The 16,290-nt window shown below is 44.3% G+C and overlaps 1 protein-coding gene across 2 annotated transcripts in view; it reads right to left on the reverse strand.

The window, feature by feature from the left end:
• Positions 1-15,366: 15,366 nt before the first annotated feature.
• NDUFS8 (NADH:ubiquinone oxidoreductase core subunit S8) overlaps positions 15,367-16,290 on the reverse strand; it is a 50,167-nt gene continuing 49,243 nt past the window's right edge. For both annotated transcript variants that reach the window (XM_073563389.1, XM_073563388.1), the window contains exon 7: positions 15,367-16,115. In XM_073563389.1, coding sequence (XP_073419490.1) covers positions 15,984-16,115 — 132 coding nt within the window. In that variant the 3' untranslated portion in view covers positions 15,367-15,983. The remainder of the gene's footprint in view (positions 16,116-16,290) is intronic.

Consider the following 16,290-nt stretch of genomic DNA (forward strand, 5'->3'; position numbering starts at 1 on the left):
ACGCTTTTGACCAGGTTGCTGAAAGATAGAGCCCTAAATTCCTAACCTCAGTCTCTGATGGCACGATTCATTATGACCCTACCGTAATTGCGGACCTATTCTCTAATTTCTATAGTAAATTACATAATTTACTGGACTCTACCCCTCCAAATAGGACCGACACAAAGGGACCTCTGCGACAATTCCTGTCAGGTTTAAATCTCCCAACTCTCCCTACTGAGGCCTTGTCATCCCTTAATCAGAGTGTTACGGGGGAGGAAGTTATGGGCATTTATTTTGGCTGATCTCCCTCTGGGCAAGTCTCCTGGTCCTGATGGACTGATATACCTGTATTACAAAACCTTTGCAGAAGAGCTCTCCCATAACATGGTTAGTTACTTCAACTCTTTCTTGGAGGGCACCCCCATGCCAGATACAATGGCTCATTCCTACCTGGTCCTTGTTCCAAAAGCAGGAAGGGACCCTTTGTACTGTTCGAACTATCGCCCAATAGCGTTGTTGAACTCAGACTTTAAGGTGTTCATCCGCTTATTGGCTAATAGATTGAACTGTTGGTTTCCTCAGCTTGTCAACAAGGATCAGGTGGGATTCGTACCTAATCGGCAAGGGGGGAACAACACTAGAAGGGAGATAGACTTGATAGACGTCGCTAATAAAAACAAACTACAGTCACTGATACTGAGTCTAGATGCTGAAATAGCATTTGACGATCTCAACAGGTCCTTCATGTTTGAGACATTACAGGCCTTTGGCTTTTCGGGCCCTTTTCTGGCAGCTTTAAGAGTACTGTACATCACCCCTTCTGCCTCAATTAGGCTTCCTTTTCAGGATATAATATATCCAAAAAGGTGGGCCTAAATTAATGGCACTTCATAATACCAAAATATCCAACAAGAACAGCGAAGTTATGCCATATAAGAGCAACCTTTATTATTGTATTAATGCCAAAACACCATAAAAAACATTAAAAAGAGATACAAGTCCACTAAGCCAGACAAAGGTATACATTAATCACCTGCCATGTGGCTGACAAGCATCAAAAAGGAACGTACACTATGGACAGCGAGATCAAATATCAATCTAATAATCGTACACAAAAATGTAAATTACTCCAAATTGTGCTGTGCCTGAGGACCACTCTGCAACTAAAGAGATAAACAGCAAAATGCTGGTTTGAAATATTTAAGTATGGAACATATCCCGTATAATACAGAAAAGCCAGTAGGTAGTGAGTATACTCTGTCTTGCAAGTGCTAAAGGTGGCCCCAGATACTAAATAGTTCAGCGATATGTATGTTAATGACACATAGTCCCTCACAACAAGGGACCAGGTCCTATAATAATATACACATTTGTATGTATTCTACAAGATGTAATCAGACATCAATAAAAATCCATAGTTGTAAACTGTAATAGAGTATATAATCAGCTGACTATAGCAACCTTGTGAGGTGCTGGTCCCCGATGCGCGTTTCGCTCTCGCTTCGTCCCAGGGGGGCACGTTCAACTTCAAATTCAGATGGAAAGTAGACTATATTAAATACCCAAGGGTTAAATTGTCCTCCTCCTATGACAACCTATATAGCTCCAATTTTCCTCCACTCCTGATCGAGTTGAAGAGATTGCTGGATAAATGGTAGTCACTCCTGCTTTCATTACTAGGAAAGATCTCATCGATTAAGATGTCCCTTCTTCCAAAACTGCTCTATTGTTTTGAGACCTTGCCAGTCAGGGTTCCCATGAGCGAGCTCAAATCTCATCAAGCGGCCATGATGAGGTTCCTCTGGAGAGACATGGTCATCACCGGATCTCTAAGCATGTCCTTGGCTTGGCTTCTCATAACTCACCTATGATTTCACTTATACTCCAACCTCTGCTTCCAAGCAGTCTAGAAAATGCAATGGCCCATCCTTTGTCCTCTGCGGACCTGTTTAGATTTGCGGACGTGGTAGACGGAGACACGCTTGGGCTTCTTTCATTTGACAAGGTCAACTCTAGTTTCTCCATTTCTAATAAAGAATTCTACCAGTACTTACATATTAAACACTTTGCCCTTTACCTTTTTGGCTCTTTAGGAAGCTCCCTGCCAACAGATTTTAAAAGGCTTTGCAGGGGAAGGTCATCGACCAAAGGCTTAATTTCTGATATTTATAAAATTCTCGAGATGGTTGTCAACCAAAACATCCCTATATGAGCAGGTGGGAATCTATCCTGGGAAAAGAACTATTGCCCCAAAATTGGCATATCATATGGGAAAAGGCAGTTAAGTCATCTACTTGTACCCTTTACAAAGAGAAACAGTTTTAAGATTTTAATGTTCTGGTACCATACCCCTGATCTCCTACACAGACTAAATCCCGCAATACTAGATGTGTGTTGGCGTTGTGGCCTGGAAGTGGGTACGCTGTACCATATGTTCTTGACGTGCCCGAGGATAGAGCTATTGGAGGGAGGTTGGTACATTGATGTCTAAGGTACTTTATGCTGAGATGGGTTTAGACTCGACTATATACCTGCTAAATCTTACCCCTAAAGGGATGGGGAAAAGGTCAGCTAAACTGCTCTTATATAGTCTTACCATGGCTAGATGTCTGATCACCCTTAATTGGAAGCAGGTTGCTCTGCCACCCTTCCATCTCTTACGTAGAATTAACGATATCTGCAGGATGGAGTATATGATCGCGACCCTTACTGCAACTGTGGAAAAATGTGACTAGGTCTGGGCTCCCTGGGACTACTAGGCACAGAGACCGGATTAGTTAAATATCTGAACCGTGTCTCTCTCCCCCCCCCCCCAGTCCTTGCTCTTTCCCTTTCCTTCCCCTTGATGTATGTCTTGTCTTTTTGTATGTCCATACTAGAGATACATGCTTGATAAATGGTTATAGGTCTTCCCAATAAGCAGGTTGGAGGGATTTTGTTAATCTTCCCATCCCTTTTGAACTGTTTTGTAAAAGATATTTTTGACTTTTCTATAATTGTCAAAAATTGATAAAGCTTTAATAAAATTTACAGTTAAAAAAAGGAAAGCCAAACCAGACAGAAATAGAAGAAAATTAAAGAATACCATTTGAATTGATGGAAGAATAGCCAGAATGGCAAAGGCTCAGTCAAGGATAAGCTCCAGGATGATCACACAGTCTCAAGTTACCTGTGAGGACTGTGACAGTTAGAAGACGCCTGTGTGAAGCTAATCTCTTAGCAAGAAGTCCCCACAAAGTCCCACTGTAAAAAAAGACACGTACAGAAATGGATACAATTTACCAAAGAACACATCAACTGGCCTAAAAAAAAAAAAATGGAGAAACATTTTGTGGACCAATGAAAGTAAAATTGTTCTTTTTGGGTCTAAGGGCCGCAGATAACTCGTAAGACGACCGCCAAACTCAGCATTCAAGCCACAGTACACTCTGAAGACCGTGAAGCATGGTGGTGCAAGCATCATATGGGCATGTTTGTCTTACTATGGTGCCGGACCTAGTTACCACATATCAGGGATCATGGACCAGTTTGCATATATATGGTATGTCTCCACGTTCCGTATATGCAGCACTTTGGACGCAGCTCCGCCCAAATCGCTGCTGGCATTTGTATGTGGGGTGATTCCACATGTGTTCATTGAACCATGTGGAATCACCGCATCCTATACAAAGACTGTGTTATTTATCTTGCGGAGACAGAGCGTCTCCTCAAGATAAATAGGCATGCTGTGATCTATAAAGACGCACTACATGTCCAGTTACACAGGTCTGCCACCTGCGTCTGAACGCATAATAGAGATGGGATTTCATAAAATCCCATCCACTATGCTGTAACATTTGGCCGCTGCGGATTGGATGCTGCAACTGTACGCAGCGTCCAATCCGCAGCAAATGCTGACCGTGGAAACATACCCTTAAAATACTTGAAGAGCCTTATGCTGAAGAGGATATGCCCTTGAAACGGGTGTGTCAATAAGACAACAACCCTTAAACCCAACAGTAAACGAGCAAATTCTTGGTTTCAGTCCAACATAATTGAGGTTATGGAGTGGCCAGCCCAATTCCCAGACCTTAATACGATAGAACACTTTTGGGGTGACATCAAAAATGGCGTTTCTGAGGCAAAGCCAACAAATGATAAAAAATTGTGGGATGTAGTCCAAATTTCTGGGCTGGAACAACAGTTGACAGGTGCCAGAAGTTGGTTGACTCTATGCAACATACTTTAGATGTGAAGCAGTTCTAAAAAAAAAAACTGAGTGTACAACTAAATATTAGGTTAGTGATTCACAGGAATGCTAAATCGTCATAAAAACTAGTACATATTGTGAGTTCGCAAAGACAAATGCAGATACTGCTGTTTATTAGAAAAGCCCAATATTCATTTTTTGGTATTTTCTGTAAAAGTAGTTAAAAATTATATACATTTCTCTTCATGTTTTGAATGACAAAACAGTGTGCAATGTTCCCAATACATGGAAATAAAAAGTAGTATAAACATTTTGTAATTAACTCATGTTTTTGAACACTACTGTAATGTTTCTGCACAGGTGCCTGTTGTGCTAATAAAAATATGGATATCTTATAGCCTACATATTGTAATATATTGTTTATATGCTTTGATATAGTGTGGTCATTAGACCAAGGATGGAAAGTATTGCAAATATGAAATATGGTTGTTTGAATCCAAACACTATATTGCAATATACTTTGGTGTAATATCATTAATGCTGAACTTTGACACTGAGCCACAAAGCGTTTGCTCTGTGTCAATACCGTAAGACAAGGAAATGTTCTGTGGTCTTTGAAGCTCTGTGTTTCAAAGATTCATTATCCTGATTTGCACGCAAGTGACCGATGTTGACAAACAGTGATAGATACTGAATACTTTCACTTGGGGGGTGGTTGATGGGAAGGAACTTTCCAACTAATTCTATGTGGTGTATTCTTTACACATGTGCTAGGAAAGTTACAAAGACAATAGGAATAACAACTGTATAGATAATGAATATTTATGCTGCTTGAACAAGGAAGTCTTGTGCTCAATAATAGTATGATTCTCGATTGACAAGAGAGACCAAAATGTGATGGTCTCATGTAGCAATGATCATGCATGACATCCAAAATCGAGGACCGATTGTGATACACATGATGACATGTATGCGTGTGTGCCTGGGTTACGATAGGTATCCAGTTTTCAGAATAGGTGATTATGGAAGTCATGCTGCCCATATGTTACCATCTTAGAGCGTTATGCTATGCGCATGAAGAGTTAACTTTGTAACAAGCAACATATGTTGAACTTTGAACAGTGATAGACAACTTTGACAAGTTGACCAGAGGCAAACAGATCCTGGGTTATAATCAGTAGCAAAACATTGTGCTATTGTTAAGAGACATGCTAATGGCAAACGAATCTCTGGTTGGTGCAAACAAACTAAGATTGTAGTAGTCTATAACAAACAGACCTTGATGTCTTGTGCTGTTATCAAGACAACAATGTACTGTGCAAATTCAAGATTCTGATGCAGACTAAACATACTGCACAGTTTTAATGTGGGAGTGTTGTGTATAAAAAGGTGGACCCGGTTCAGCAAAGGAGGGGACATTTCCAGAGAGGAACATTTCCAGAAGCTATCGTGGGTGCACGATTTCTGTGATGACAAGACCAGAGTATTTTCCTTCTCGACACTGTGGTCCCTCCAGTAGAGAAGTGATGCTACAATGCTTGGTAATGTATAGTATGGATACTTATTTCTCTATGTACTACAATTCATAATAATTGTATGATTCACATGAAATTAATTAACAAGACAGGGTAATATTATATCTGTCATTCCATTAACTTGGTGTTCTATCATTTAAATTAATCATTGTATAATAAAATTGTGTCATATCCAAGTAGTAGCCTTCTTTAAAGCCGTATCCGAACCTTATTGCTGAACAGTTGGCAATACAGGGCCCGCTCTCCTTCCTCTTTTGGGGTCTCAGCATTTACAATAATACATTTATCTCTGATTGTGGCAATAGGTGGTAAATGTTTATGGGACAACCCCGTTAAAGCATACCCTAAAGGGGACATTGTCCGCACAGAATGACTGTTGAAAAAAGTGCAGACACTCAGTTCATCATTGCTGGGCCAATCATTTATCTGTACCTTCCCATCTGCTTGTCTTCAATCCATCTCCGCTTTTCTCTGGCCTAATCAAGCCAGAGCTGTCAAAGAAGATGATGGTGAAGATTAGCTTAGTTACTCACCGGTGGTGGTTTTTCTCGGAACCCATGACAGCACCACGGAGAGAGGGGGTCCGCCCATCAAGGACAGGAACCTACAGACAAAAGAGCGGCACCTCTCCTCCGCCCCCAGTTGGTTACAGAGCATCTGAGGGTCTCCCGGTTAGTTAACAACAGAAGTATATACATAACATTATAATTTGTATACTTATAGAGAAGCCTCGCGTCTAAGAACACACTCCACACACATTAAATCGTGCTCACCGCACACGTGAAAAAAGGGGGGGAATTAAGCGGGTGCTGTCATGGGTTCCGAGAAACACCGCCACCGGTGAGTAACTAAGCTATTCTCCCTCACCCATGACAGCACCACGGAGAGAATTTCAGAGATTGGTAGCTTAGGGAGGGACCACCGCCTGAAGGACCCTTCTTCCGAAGGTCAGACGCAGAGGCTAGATCTAGGCGATAGTGTTTGAAAAAGGTAGAAGGTGTTGACCAGGTGGCCGCCTTACAGATCTGCTCTATTGATACCTCTGATCTTTCTGCCCATGAGGTCGCCATTGCTCTCGCAGAGTGGGCTTTTAGACCCTCCGGGATGGTATTCCCACTGCATGAGTATGCCAGGGCAATCGCATCCCTTATCCATCTTGCCAGGGTACTTTTGGACGCCCCGAGCCCCTTCCGAGGTCCCTGGAAACACACAAAGAGTGATCCTTCCTTCCTACATCCCTTGGTGGCCTCTAGGTAGCGCACTAAGCACCTCTTCACATCTAATGTGCGAAATTTCTGCTCTCCTCTATTCGTAGGGTTTGGGCAGAAGGAAGGAAGGACTACCTCCTGTGATCTATGGAAGTGTGTTGCTACCTTAGGCAAATATGCAGGGTCAGGTTTCAATATAATTCTATCCTCCATAATTTTAATGAATGGGGGTATTGCCGATAAGGCTTGAATGTCACTCACTCTGCGAGCAGATGTTAGGGCCACTAGCAGTATCGTTTTTAATGATAGGGTCTTTAGTGGAGCTGACTGGATAGGCTCGAATGGGGGTCCTGTTAGGGCTGACAACACTAAGTTCAGATCCCATGATGGTACTTTCTGGGTAGTTATTGGTCTAGACCTGGCTGCGGCCCTCATAAACCGTGATACCCAAGGGTCGCTCGCCACCTCCTGATTATAGAGGGCGCCTAGGGCCGCTACCTGTACCCTCAGTGTGTTAGTCGCTAGTCCCTGTTCTAACCCCCTTTGGAGGAATTCCAGGATTTTATCCATTTGTATTCCATCCTGAACCTTTGCCCCCGAACTGGATAGGAATTTCCTCCAGGTTCTACCATAGGCTCTGGTTGTAATTGGTTTTCTACTTTTTTGCAACGTGGAAATTAGATTTTCCGAAAATCCTTTCTCCCTCAGCAGTGACCTTTCAAATTCCATGCTGTTAAATGGAGGTTCACTGCTTGGGGGTGTAGCACAGGACCCTGCGATAGAAGGTTGGGGAGATCCGGTAGAACCCAGCGGTCGGTTACTGACATTATTCTGAGCCATGAAAACGATGTTCTTTTTGGCCAGAAAGGGGCTATAAGTATTACCCGAGCCCCCTCTTCCCTGACTTTCCTTATCACCGCCGGGAGAATGGTCGGTGGGAAGGCATACAGTAGTCCCCGTGTCCATGGGAGCATAAATGCGTCCAGGGTCCGAGATTTCCCTTTGGGATTTAGAGAACAGAATGCTTCCACTTTTTTGTTTTTGTGGTCTGCAAATAAGTCTATGTCTGGGGTTCCCCACATTTCCACAATCTTCTGAAAAACGGACTGATTTAGAGCCCACTCCCCTTGATGTAGTTGGGTACGGCTCAGAAAGTCTGCTGTCTGGTTCTCTACTCCCCGTATGTGTAGCGCCGATAGGGACAGTAAGTTTTCCTCGGCTAACCTGAATATCTCGGAGGATGCCTCCATTAGCGTTCTGGACCTGGTTCCCCCCTGGTGGTTTATATAGGCCACTGTTACTCGGTTGTCCGAGAATATCCGGACATGATGGCCCTTTAATGCTGGCAAAAAGTGACTCAAGGCATAATTTACTGCTAGCAGTTCTTTTTGATTCGAGGAGGCTTTTAGTTCTTGACCTCTCCATCCTCCTTGAGCCACACTGATGCCCATGTGTGCTCCCCATCCCACGGGACTGGCGTCGGTGGTAATTACATGTGTGATTTTGGCCTCCCAGGGAATCCCTTTGGACAAGTTGTTTTTGTCCTCCCACCAGGCTAGGGAATGAATAGTTTTTGAATCTAGCGTAATATGATGTTCCAAGTGGTCTCCTAAAGCCCACTGGTTGGTCAGGACATCCCACTGCAGATCCCTCATGTGTATTTGTGCCCACTGGACCGCCGGCAAGCATGCAGAGAGGGACCCTAACAGAGACATTGCTCGTCTTAGTGTCATAGAAGGGTTTTGCCTCGCTTTTTGTACCATATGAATGATTCTGTCCCTTTTGTGATTTGGCAAGTAACACACTTGGATGTTTGAATCCAGTGTCAGGCCTAGGAACTCCTGGACTCTCCTTGGTTCCAGCCTTGACTTTTTCAGGTTCAGAAGCCACCCGAGGTTTTTTAGAGTGCTCATCACTCTGTCCCTCTGTTCTGTGCATTTCTGGCCTGAGTTGCTCGCTATTAAAAAGTCCTGTTCTCTTATGTGAGCCATCATCTCTGCCACCAATTTCGTAAAGACCCGTGGAGCCACTGAGATCCCAAATGGCAGGGCCCTGTATTGGAATTCTCTTATTTCTCCTGCTATCGAGACCGCTAGCCTGAGGTATTGCCTGGATTCTTTGTGAATGGGGACATGGTAGTAGGCATCGCTGAGGTCTAAGACCACCATAAAACATTGCGGAAAGAGAATTTTGATGGTCGATTTGATCGACTCCATCTTGAATTTTTCGTTCTTGATATAGCAATTCAGTCTTTTTAAATTTATGATGGTGCGGAAGGTGCCGTCTGGTTTGGTTACTAGGAAGAGAGGCGAGTAGAACTCCCTGCCTCTCTCCTGTGGGGGAACCTCCTGTAGGACTTTTTTGTCCAACATACTCACGACCTCCTTTTCGAAGGCGTCTTGTTCGCTTTTTGACGACCTTATCGGGGTAATTATATATTTTTGCGGCGGGAGAGAATAAAAGCTTATCCTTAATCCTGATCTTATAAGATTTATCAGCCAGGGATTGTTGGATATTTTCTCCCAGGCTGGGAGGAAAAAACTTAGTCTCCCTCCCACCCTGGGCCCACAGTCACTTGGCGGGTTTTTTATCCCGGGACGAGTTACCGAAGATGAACCCCCTGTCCCTTCTTCTGTCTTCCCATTTTTGGTCTCTCGGGGGTCTCCTCTGAAAGAACTTTTTGTTCCGAAAGGACCGTTTAAAGCCCGTGGCGCTCACTGGTCCTAGGTTTGGGAAGCCTTTCTTTTTGTCGCCTGCCTTTTCGAGGATGTCATCCAAAGTTTCCCCGAAGAGGAATTTTCCTTCACAGGGAATGGCGCATAACTTCATTTTTGTCTGGAGATCCCCAGGCCAACATTTTAACCCCAAAGCTCTTCTAGCTGCATTCGACAAGGCTGCCGTTTTGGATGACAATCTTATCGAATCAGCCGAAGAGTCGGCCAGGAAGGCTGCCGCCCCTCTTATCATTGGCATGGATTCCAGGATTTTATCTCTGGGAACCCCTTCCCTTATCTGTCTCTCCAATTGGTCTATCCATACCATAAGAGCTCTGGAGGTACAGGTTGCCGCTACCGCCGGCCTGATGTTTCCCCCTACTGATTCCCAGGTGCCCTTAAGTAGGGTATCCGCTTTTTTATCTAATGGGTCTTTCAGGGTACCCATATCTTCAAAGGGGAGCGCAAACCTTCTTGAAGCTTTGGCTACCGCCACGTCTAGTTTGGGGGCTTTATCCCACGATGTGGATGCCTCCTCATCAAATGGGTACTTTCTTTTGATGGAAGGAACCGTAGTTTTTCCTATCCGGTTTTTCCCATTCTTTATCTATGAGGCCTTGGACGTTCTTATTTAACGGAAATACCCTCCGTTTCTTTTGACCCATTCCTCCGAACATAATGTCCTGGACTGATCTATCAGTCCGGGGGTCTTCCACCCCCATAGTGGATCTTACCGCTTTTACTAAGGCATCCACTTCGTCCAGGGGGAAACAATGACGACCTTCCGTCTCCTCTTCGGAGGATGACGAGTCGGTGTTTACAGTATGGGAGGTGACTTCCCCTGACGATAAGCTCTCTGATTGGGACTCTATTACCACGTCCCCCTTCCTTCCTTTCCTTTCCCGTTTTTTGGATGAAAGGGCACTCTGAATTTCTGCGCGGATTACCGCTCTTAGGTCTGCGGCATGATCCAGGGTTTCACCGCCGAGGACCTCCTGTATACAGGAGTCACATAATTTTTTCTCCCAGGGCGTTGGTAATGGCTTCCTACAGGTGAGGCATTCCCTGTTCTTGGTTTTTTCTCTCTTCTTTCCCTGATAAGGGAAAGAAGTCTATTACAATGGGGAACATTCACGAAGATCCACTTACCCCCTATGCGCGGTTGCAGGTACCGGTTCTGGAAGTGGATCCAAATCCCTCACTGGGCGATCCACGGCAGGTGACTTGCTCCTTGCAGTTGATTGCTGCGTGGAGTGACTACTGGACCGGCTCCCCCATCCGTCTTTATCCTTTTGGCGGTGCTGGTGATGCTGCCTATGTTGCTGCTGCTGCTGCTTAGGCTGCTGTAGCTCCTCATGCTGGTCGCTATCCATCACGCCTGAACGCTTCCAGCCCTGAGGCTGCTTCAGCGTTCCAAATTTGAATAGGCTGCCCTGGCGTCACCTGTTTTTCCGGCCTGCACCGCTGCCTCCCCGGGGAGTGCGCGCTGCGCATGCGCCGACCGCGGGGACCCGGAAGTTCCTCCTTCTATTTCCGGGGCAGCGCCATCTTGGTACACCTCTGTACCCGGCGCTGCACCTATACCGGCGTCCCCCGGCCCCTACTCCTCCCGGAGCGGCGGCCCGGTCCTCCCCGCCCGCTCACCCTGGACAGCCCCTCAGCTGCAGCGGTGGAGTCTTCGGCAACCGACCCCGCCGCGACAGGGGCCTCCCCGCTGTCTGACCGCGGACGGGACGGTCCCGGATCTTCACCCCGGTAAGTGCTGCGCTCCTGCTGCCGTGGTTCACCCGTCAAGGACAGGAACCCAACTGGGGGCGGAGGAGAGGTGCCGCTCTTTTGTCTGTAGGTTCCTGTCCTTGATGGGCGGACCCCCTCTCTCCGTGGTGCTGTCATGGGTGAGGGAGAAAAAGGGAAAACAAATAGGTAGGAAGGTGTATATAAATAACTGGCCCCACCATGACACAACGAGCACCTGTCCTTGGTTTGAACAGTCATTCTGTGCTGGCAGAGTCCCTTTAAGAAATGCAGTGATTTTATTAGTCTAGAACTTTGAGAATCAAAATATTAGTTCTCATTAATATCGTACTGCAGAGACCATCACTGATCATGAGAACAGAGGTCATGAGTATAATCCCCCACCGAGTGGATGACTACAGGGAGGAAATGAGCAGCGGTGTTGCCTCATTAAACGATTACGGGTTTAACGTAAAGAGGTGATCAATATGCACAACCACTGCTCCATTTCATGTTCTTCTCACTGTGGATGCACACTAAGAAGGAACGAAGAGCGGGCACATTATTCATGTTCTCGTAATCAATGTGGGCACAAGCAGTCATCACTTGTATTGAAGATATGTGATACATGTTATTTTGGGAAATCCCTTTAAACAAAACCCCTGTTCATAGTCTGTCTGCATTGTTTATAGCAAAACCAAGGATAAAAACAAAACGAGCAAATACCCTGCAGTAAATAGCAATAATGAAAATAATATAGGGTGCTTGGCTAACATAATTTTGATTAAAAAAAAACAAAACATAAAAGCCATCCCACCACCTTACTATTTTTAACAGTTGCTGCTAACATTGCACTCATGGTCTACTTTAGTGATATGACTAGGATGGTCAGGAACTATGGCCACAATATCATTTATTGGAGTTCTGCTTTAGGGTATGTGCACGCGTTGCGGATTACCCTGCAGATTTTTCCGCACGGATTTGGCTAAATCCGAAGGTCAAATTGGTGCGGATTTCCCCTGCGTTTTTACACCTGCGGATTCCTATAAAGGAGCAGGTCTCAAAACGCTGCGGATTCACACAAAGAATTGACATGCTGCGGATTTAAATCCGCAGAAAATCCGCGCCGAAAAATCCGCAGCATGTGCACAGCGTTTTTTGTTTTACATAGACTTTAATGGTACTGAAAAACACAGCAGAATCTGCAGATCCAGAGGGCCAAATCCGCTGCAGATTCGCAGCAGGATCCGCAACGTGTGCACATACCCTTAATCTCCTGCACAAAAGCCTCCATTTTGCCATTCGTTCTTCTAAAAGGTCTCTGTTAGTTTTTGTAAAAAGTATGTGTCCTTCTGTAATAGAAAACATCTTTAGATGGTGAACCTGAAAAGGTCCAGATTCCATTATGAGGCTAAGCAGTGTATGAATTGGCTAAGTTTTCACTACGCACTCTCCCTTAGGCCGGGTTTACATGAGTGTATGGCATGGACAGCAACACTTGGACTGACCACAGGTCTCCAAAACAAAACTTACAGCCTTGTGTGTGTTTATCAGGGCGTAAGATCAAGATCGGAGACACGTGGTCACTCAAGGTATTGTAGATGGCGATATACTGTATGCCTGTATGAAACCTGCCTCACAGATCTGCTTGTACTGTTACAAATTCAGTGCTAAGTTGGTCTATTTCTTTATTCTCTAACCTTTGTGACTCTGCTCACCCAATTACATGCTGCTTGGTGGCGGTTATTGTGTAAAATGTCAGTAGATAGCGCAAAGGTTCCCAAATTACAGTGTAAACTTAATATTTAAAAGGCTCCATAGAACACATCATAGAGTTAACACCAACAGGAGAGCTACATATGAAAAAGTGATGAGCGAGTATACTCGTTCCTCGGGTTTTGCCGAGCATGCTCGGGTGACCTCCGAGTATTTTGGCGTGCTCGGATATTTAGATTTCGTCGTCTCAGCTGCATGATTTGCGACTTGTAGACAGGCTGAATACATGTGGCAATTCCTTAACAAACAGGCATTCCACACAAGTATTCAAGCTGTCTAGCAGTCGCAAATCATGCAGTTGAGACTACGAAAAATAAATCCAAGCACGCCAAAATACTCGGAGATCACCCGAGCAGTCTCAGGGAAACCCGAGCAACGAGTATGCTCGCTCTTCACTAGTAGACAGTACTCATTTAACTGCTGAAGCTGTGAAATTAGACAGCTTCATTTAAACAATAGAATAGTGGACATCACCGATTCCATCTTTCTTACAAATTAGTGATGAGCGGAAGTGCTCGTTACTTGAGTTTGCTTAGGGTGCTCGGGTATGCACTGAGTAACACAGGTGCTAGTCCCCGTGGCCGCATGTTTTGCAGCTGTTAGACAGCCAAAAAACATGCGGAGATTGCCTGACAAACACTGGCAACCCCAGCATGTTTTCGGGCCAACAGCCGCGAAACATGTGGCCACGGTAACTCGAAGATGTCACTCAAGCACCCGTGATACTTGAGCACCTTAGGCAAACTCAAGTAATGAACGCTTGCACTCCTTTACTACTAAAAATGCCTCATTGCGAGCAAAGTCTGGCTCCTATCACTTCCCCCTTTAATGCCTTGGTGGGCACAAGTAGAGGTGAGCCATTAGCATTAGGGACCATCCATAATCGGTACACCTTGTCGTAAGTGGACAGTTTTTACGCTGTTTTGATCAAAGATTGTTAACCAAGTGCCTCACATTTTTTAAATATTTACCAACATTGAAGTTAATGTATTCATTAATCGAAACGTATGTATATGGTTGATATGTCATGTGACTACTTCAGCCAGAGGTCGTTGGTCAGCTTCAGCCTGTATTTTTCCTTTCATTCTGATAGAATGTTGAATGACAGCAGTGGTCACCGCATCCACAATGTTGCACTTTCAGAACAACCGTGCAAAATTCATTTTGCCTATATGCTGCTCTACTGCTGACTTTTATTCATAAATGCCCCACTAATAAAACTCTTGGGCCCTATTGTAATACCAGAACCCAGGAACTAGCAGACATCAGCTTAAAAGGGGTTGTCTGGACATAAACTACAAGTCTTCAATTACTCTTTGTGACTGCAGACTTGTGAATTCTCATATTGCGAGGATTCTCCAGGGGTGGGAATGTGATATGAACACTCCTGGTCTCATTCGGACTAGATTGGCGTGGCCTTGCCTAATGCAATTGTATAGAACATGGCAGGAAACAGTCTATTCGAAATGTGGCCGGGAGTATGCATATCACATCCTTGCGGTCCCTTGACCACCATTTCCAGTGCCAACGTGTAGTTTAAAGGGAATCTGTCACCCCATTTTTCGAGTATCAGCTGCCGGCACCGCCATCAGGGGCTTATCTACAGCATTCTGTAATGCTTCCGAACACATGACACGTTCTGAATCTATTGATTTCTTGCTTATGCAAGCTTTGGGAGATCCCCGCCTCTCTCCTTTAGGTTTTAAATATATTAGATAGGACTGCTCCGAGAAGGGTATACTGTGACGTGGTGGAGTGGCTTAGCATACATTTTTTGCAAAAAAAACGTATCAACAAAATACCCTGGTTTTGTTAACATCTTTTACTAGCACTTGTTGCTTACTGTTACATATATATTTTACAACAGAGTATTTATGCACGTTTGTCATACTGTGCGTTTTTTCTGTGTCTTAGCATTCTGTAATGCTGTAGAAAAGCCCCCGATGTAACCTGAAAGATAAGAAAAATTAGTTAAATTATACTCACTGGGGGGTGGTCCGGTCTTGGTCCGATGGGGGTTGCGGTCCGGCGCCTCCCTTCTTCTAACGGTGACATCCTCTTCTTCGCTGACTGTCGTGGCTCCTGCGCAGGCGCACTGCTCTGCCCTGTTGAGGGCAGAGCAGAATACTGCAGTGCACAGTATTTTACAGCATCAGAGCATATAAACCTTCAAAATGTTGCATTCTAGTATGCAACTGTGCTAATACACAGTACATATCAGCCTAAACTCAAACAAAAATCAGAATTTATTAAGAAATACATTAAATTTAGCAGAGGTACAAATATGCCGTGCTACTGCCAGACACATACAAAGCTTCACTCCCAGAATCCTATACATAAAGGCTGTGCAGATCAATGGTGTAGGTTATGACATTTCTAACCACATATCAATGTTACAGTTTTGTCATAAAATGGATTAACGCCGCCATGTAATTAATACTATCAGTTACCTGAAATGCATGGACTAATATACATTTAACAATGCTCCACCGCACACTCAGGAAGTTACCCCCACATATAGGAACACCTCTGGTTTTACTGAACTAGGAATACAAGGAATCATTCCATTCCTAAGATCAGGAGGTAGCAGCAAGTAACCAACTGGATGGTAGGACGGCCTCATCATCTGATTTATTAACTATCAGACATCTCTCTAGTGGACGACAAGCTGCTGGTTGTCTTCACATCTTTGGATCTGAAGTGGGCATTCTGTAAAGGAACTGAACTATGCATGTACGTACGTACGTACGTACGTACCGGTATGTACAGTATGTATGTATGAGAATTTTCCATGAACAGTGATGCTAGAAGCCAGCTTTGGAGTATCTTGATGGGAGAAGACAGCTTAGCGATAGAGAAAGTCAGCCTGGATATTTGCGCCAATCTCTGTCTCCCATTTGTCTCCATTATTCAGGAGTTTTTCTTTGTTGTACAGAAGTTCCTCGTGGGTTTCTGTGCTAAATTCAAAATTGGGGCCCTGCAAAAAAGAGATCAGATGAGATGCAGACAATAACGTAATCCACACATCACATTAATAGAAGTATGTCACCTCATCCATTTTCTTAAAAGTTATTACAAAATTGTGAAATATTACAGGAAGATACCACAGAGTATAAAAAGAGTTAATTTCTCACATATATAATGATATAGTA

Source organism: Dendrobates tinctorius, unplaced genomic scaffold, assembly GCF_039654945.1.
Source record: "Dendrobates tinctorius isolate UK_male_01 unplaced genomic scaffold, ASM3965494v1 ptg000387l, whole genome shotgun sequence".
Taxonomy (NCBI): Eukaryota; Metazoa; Chordata; class Amphibia; order Anura; family Dendrobatidae; genus Dendrobates; species Dendrobates tinctorius.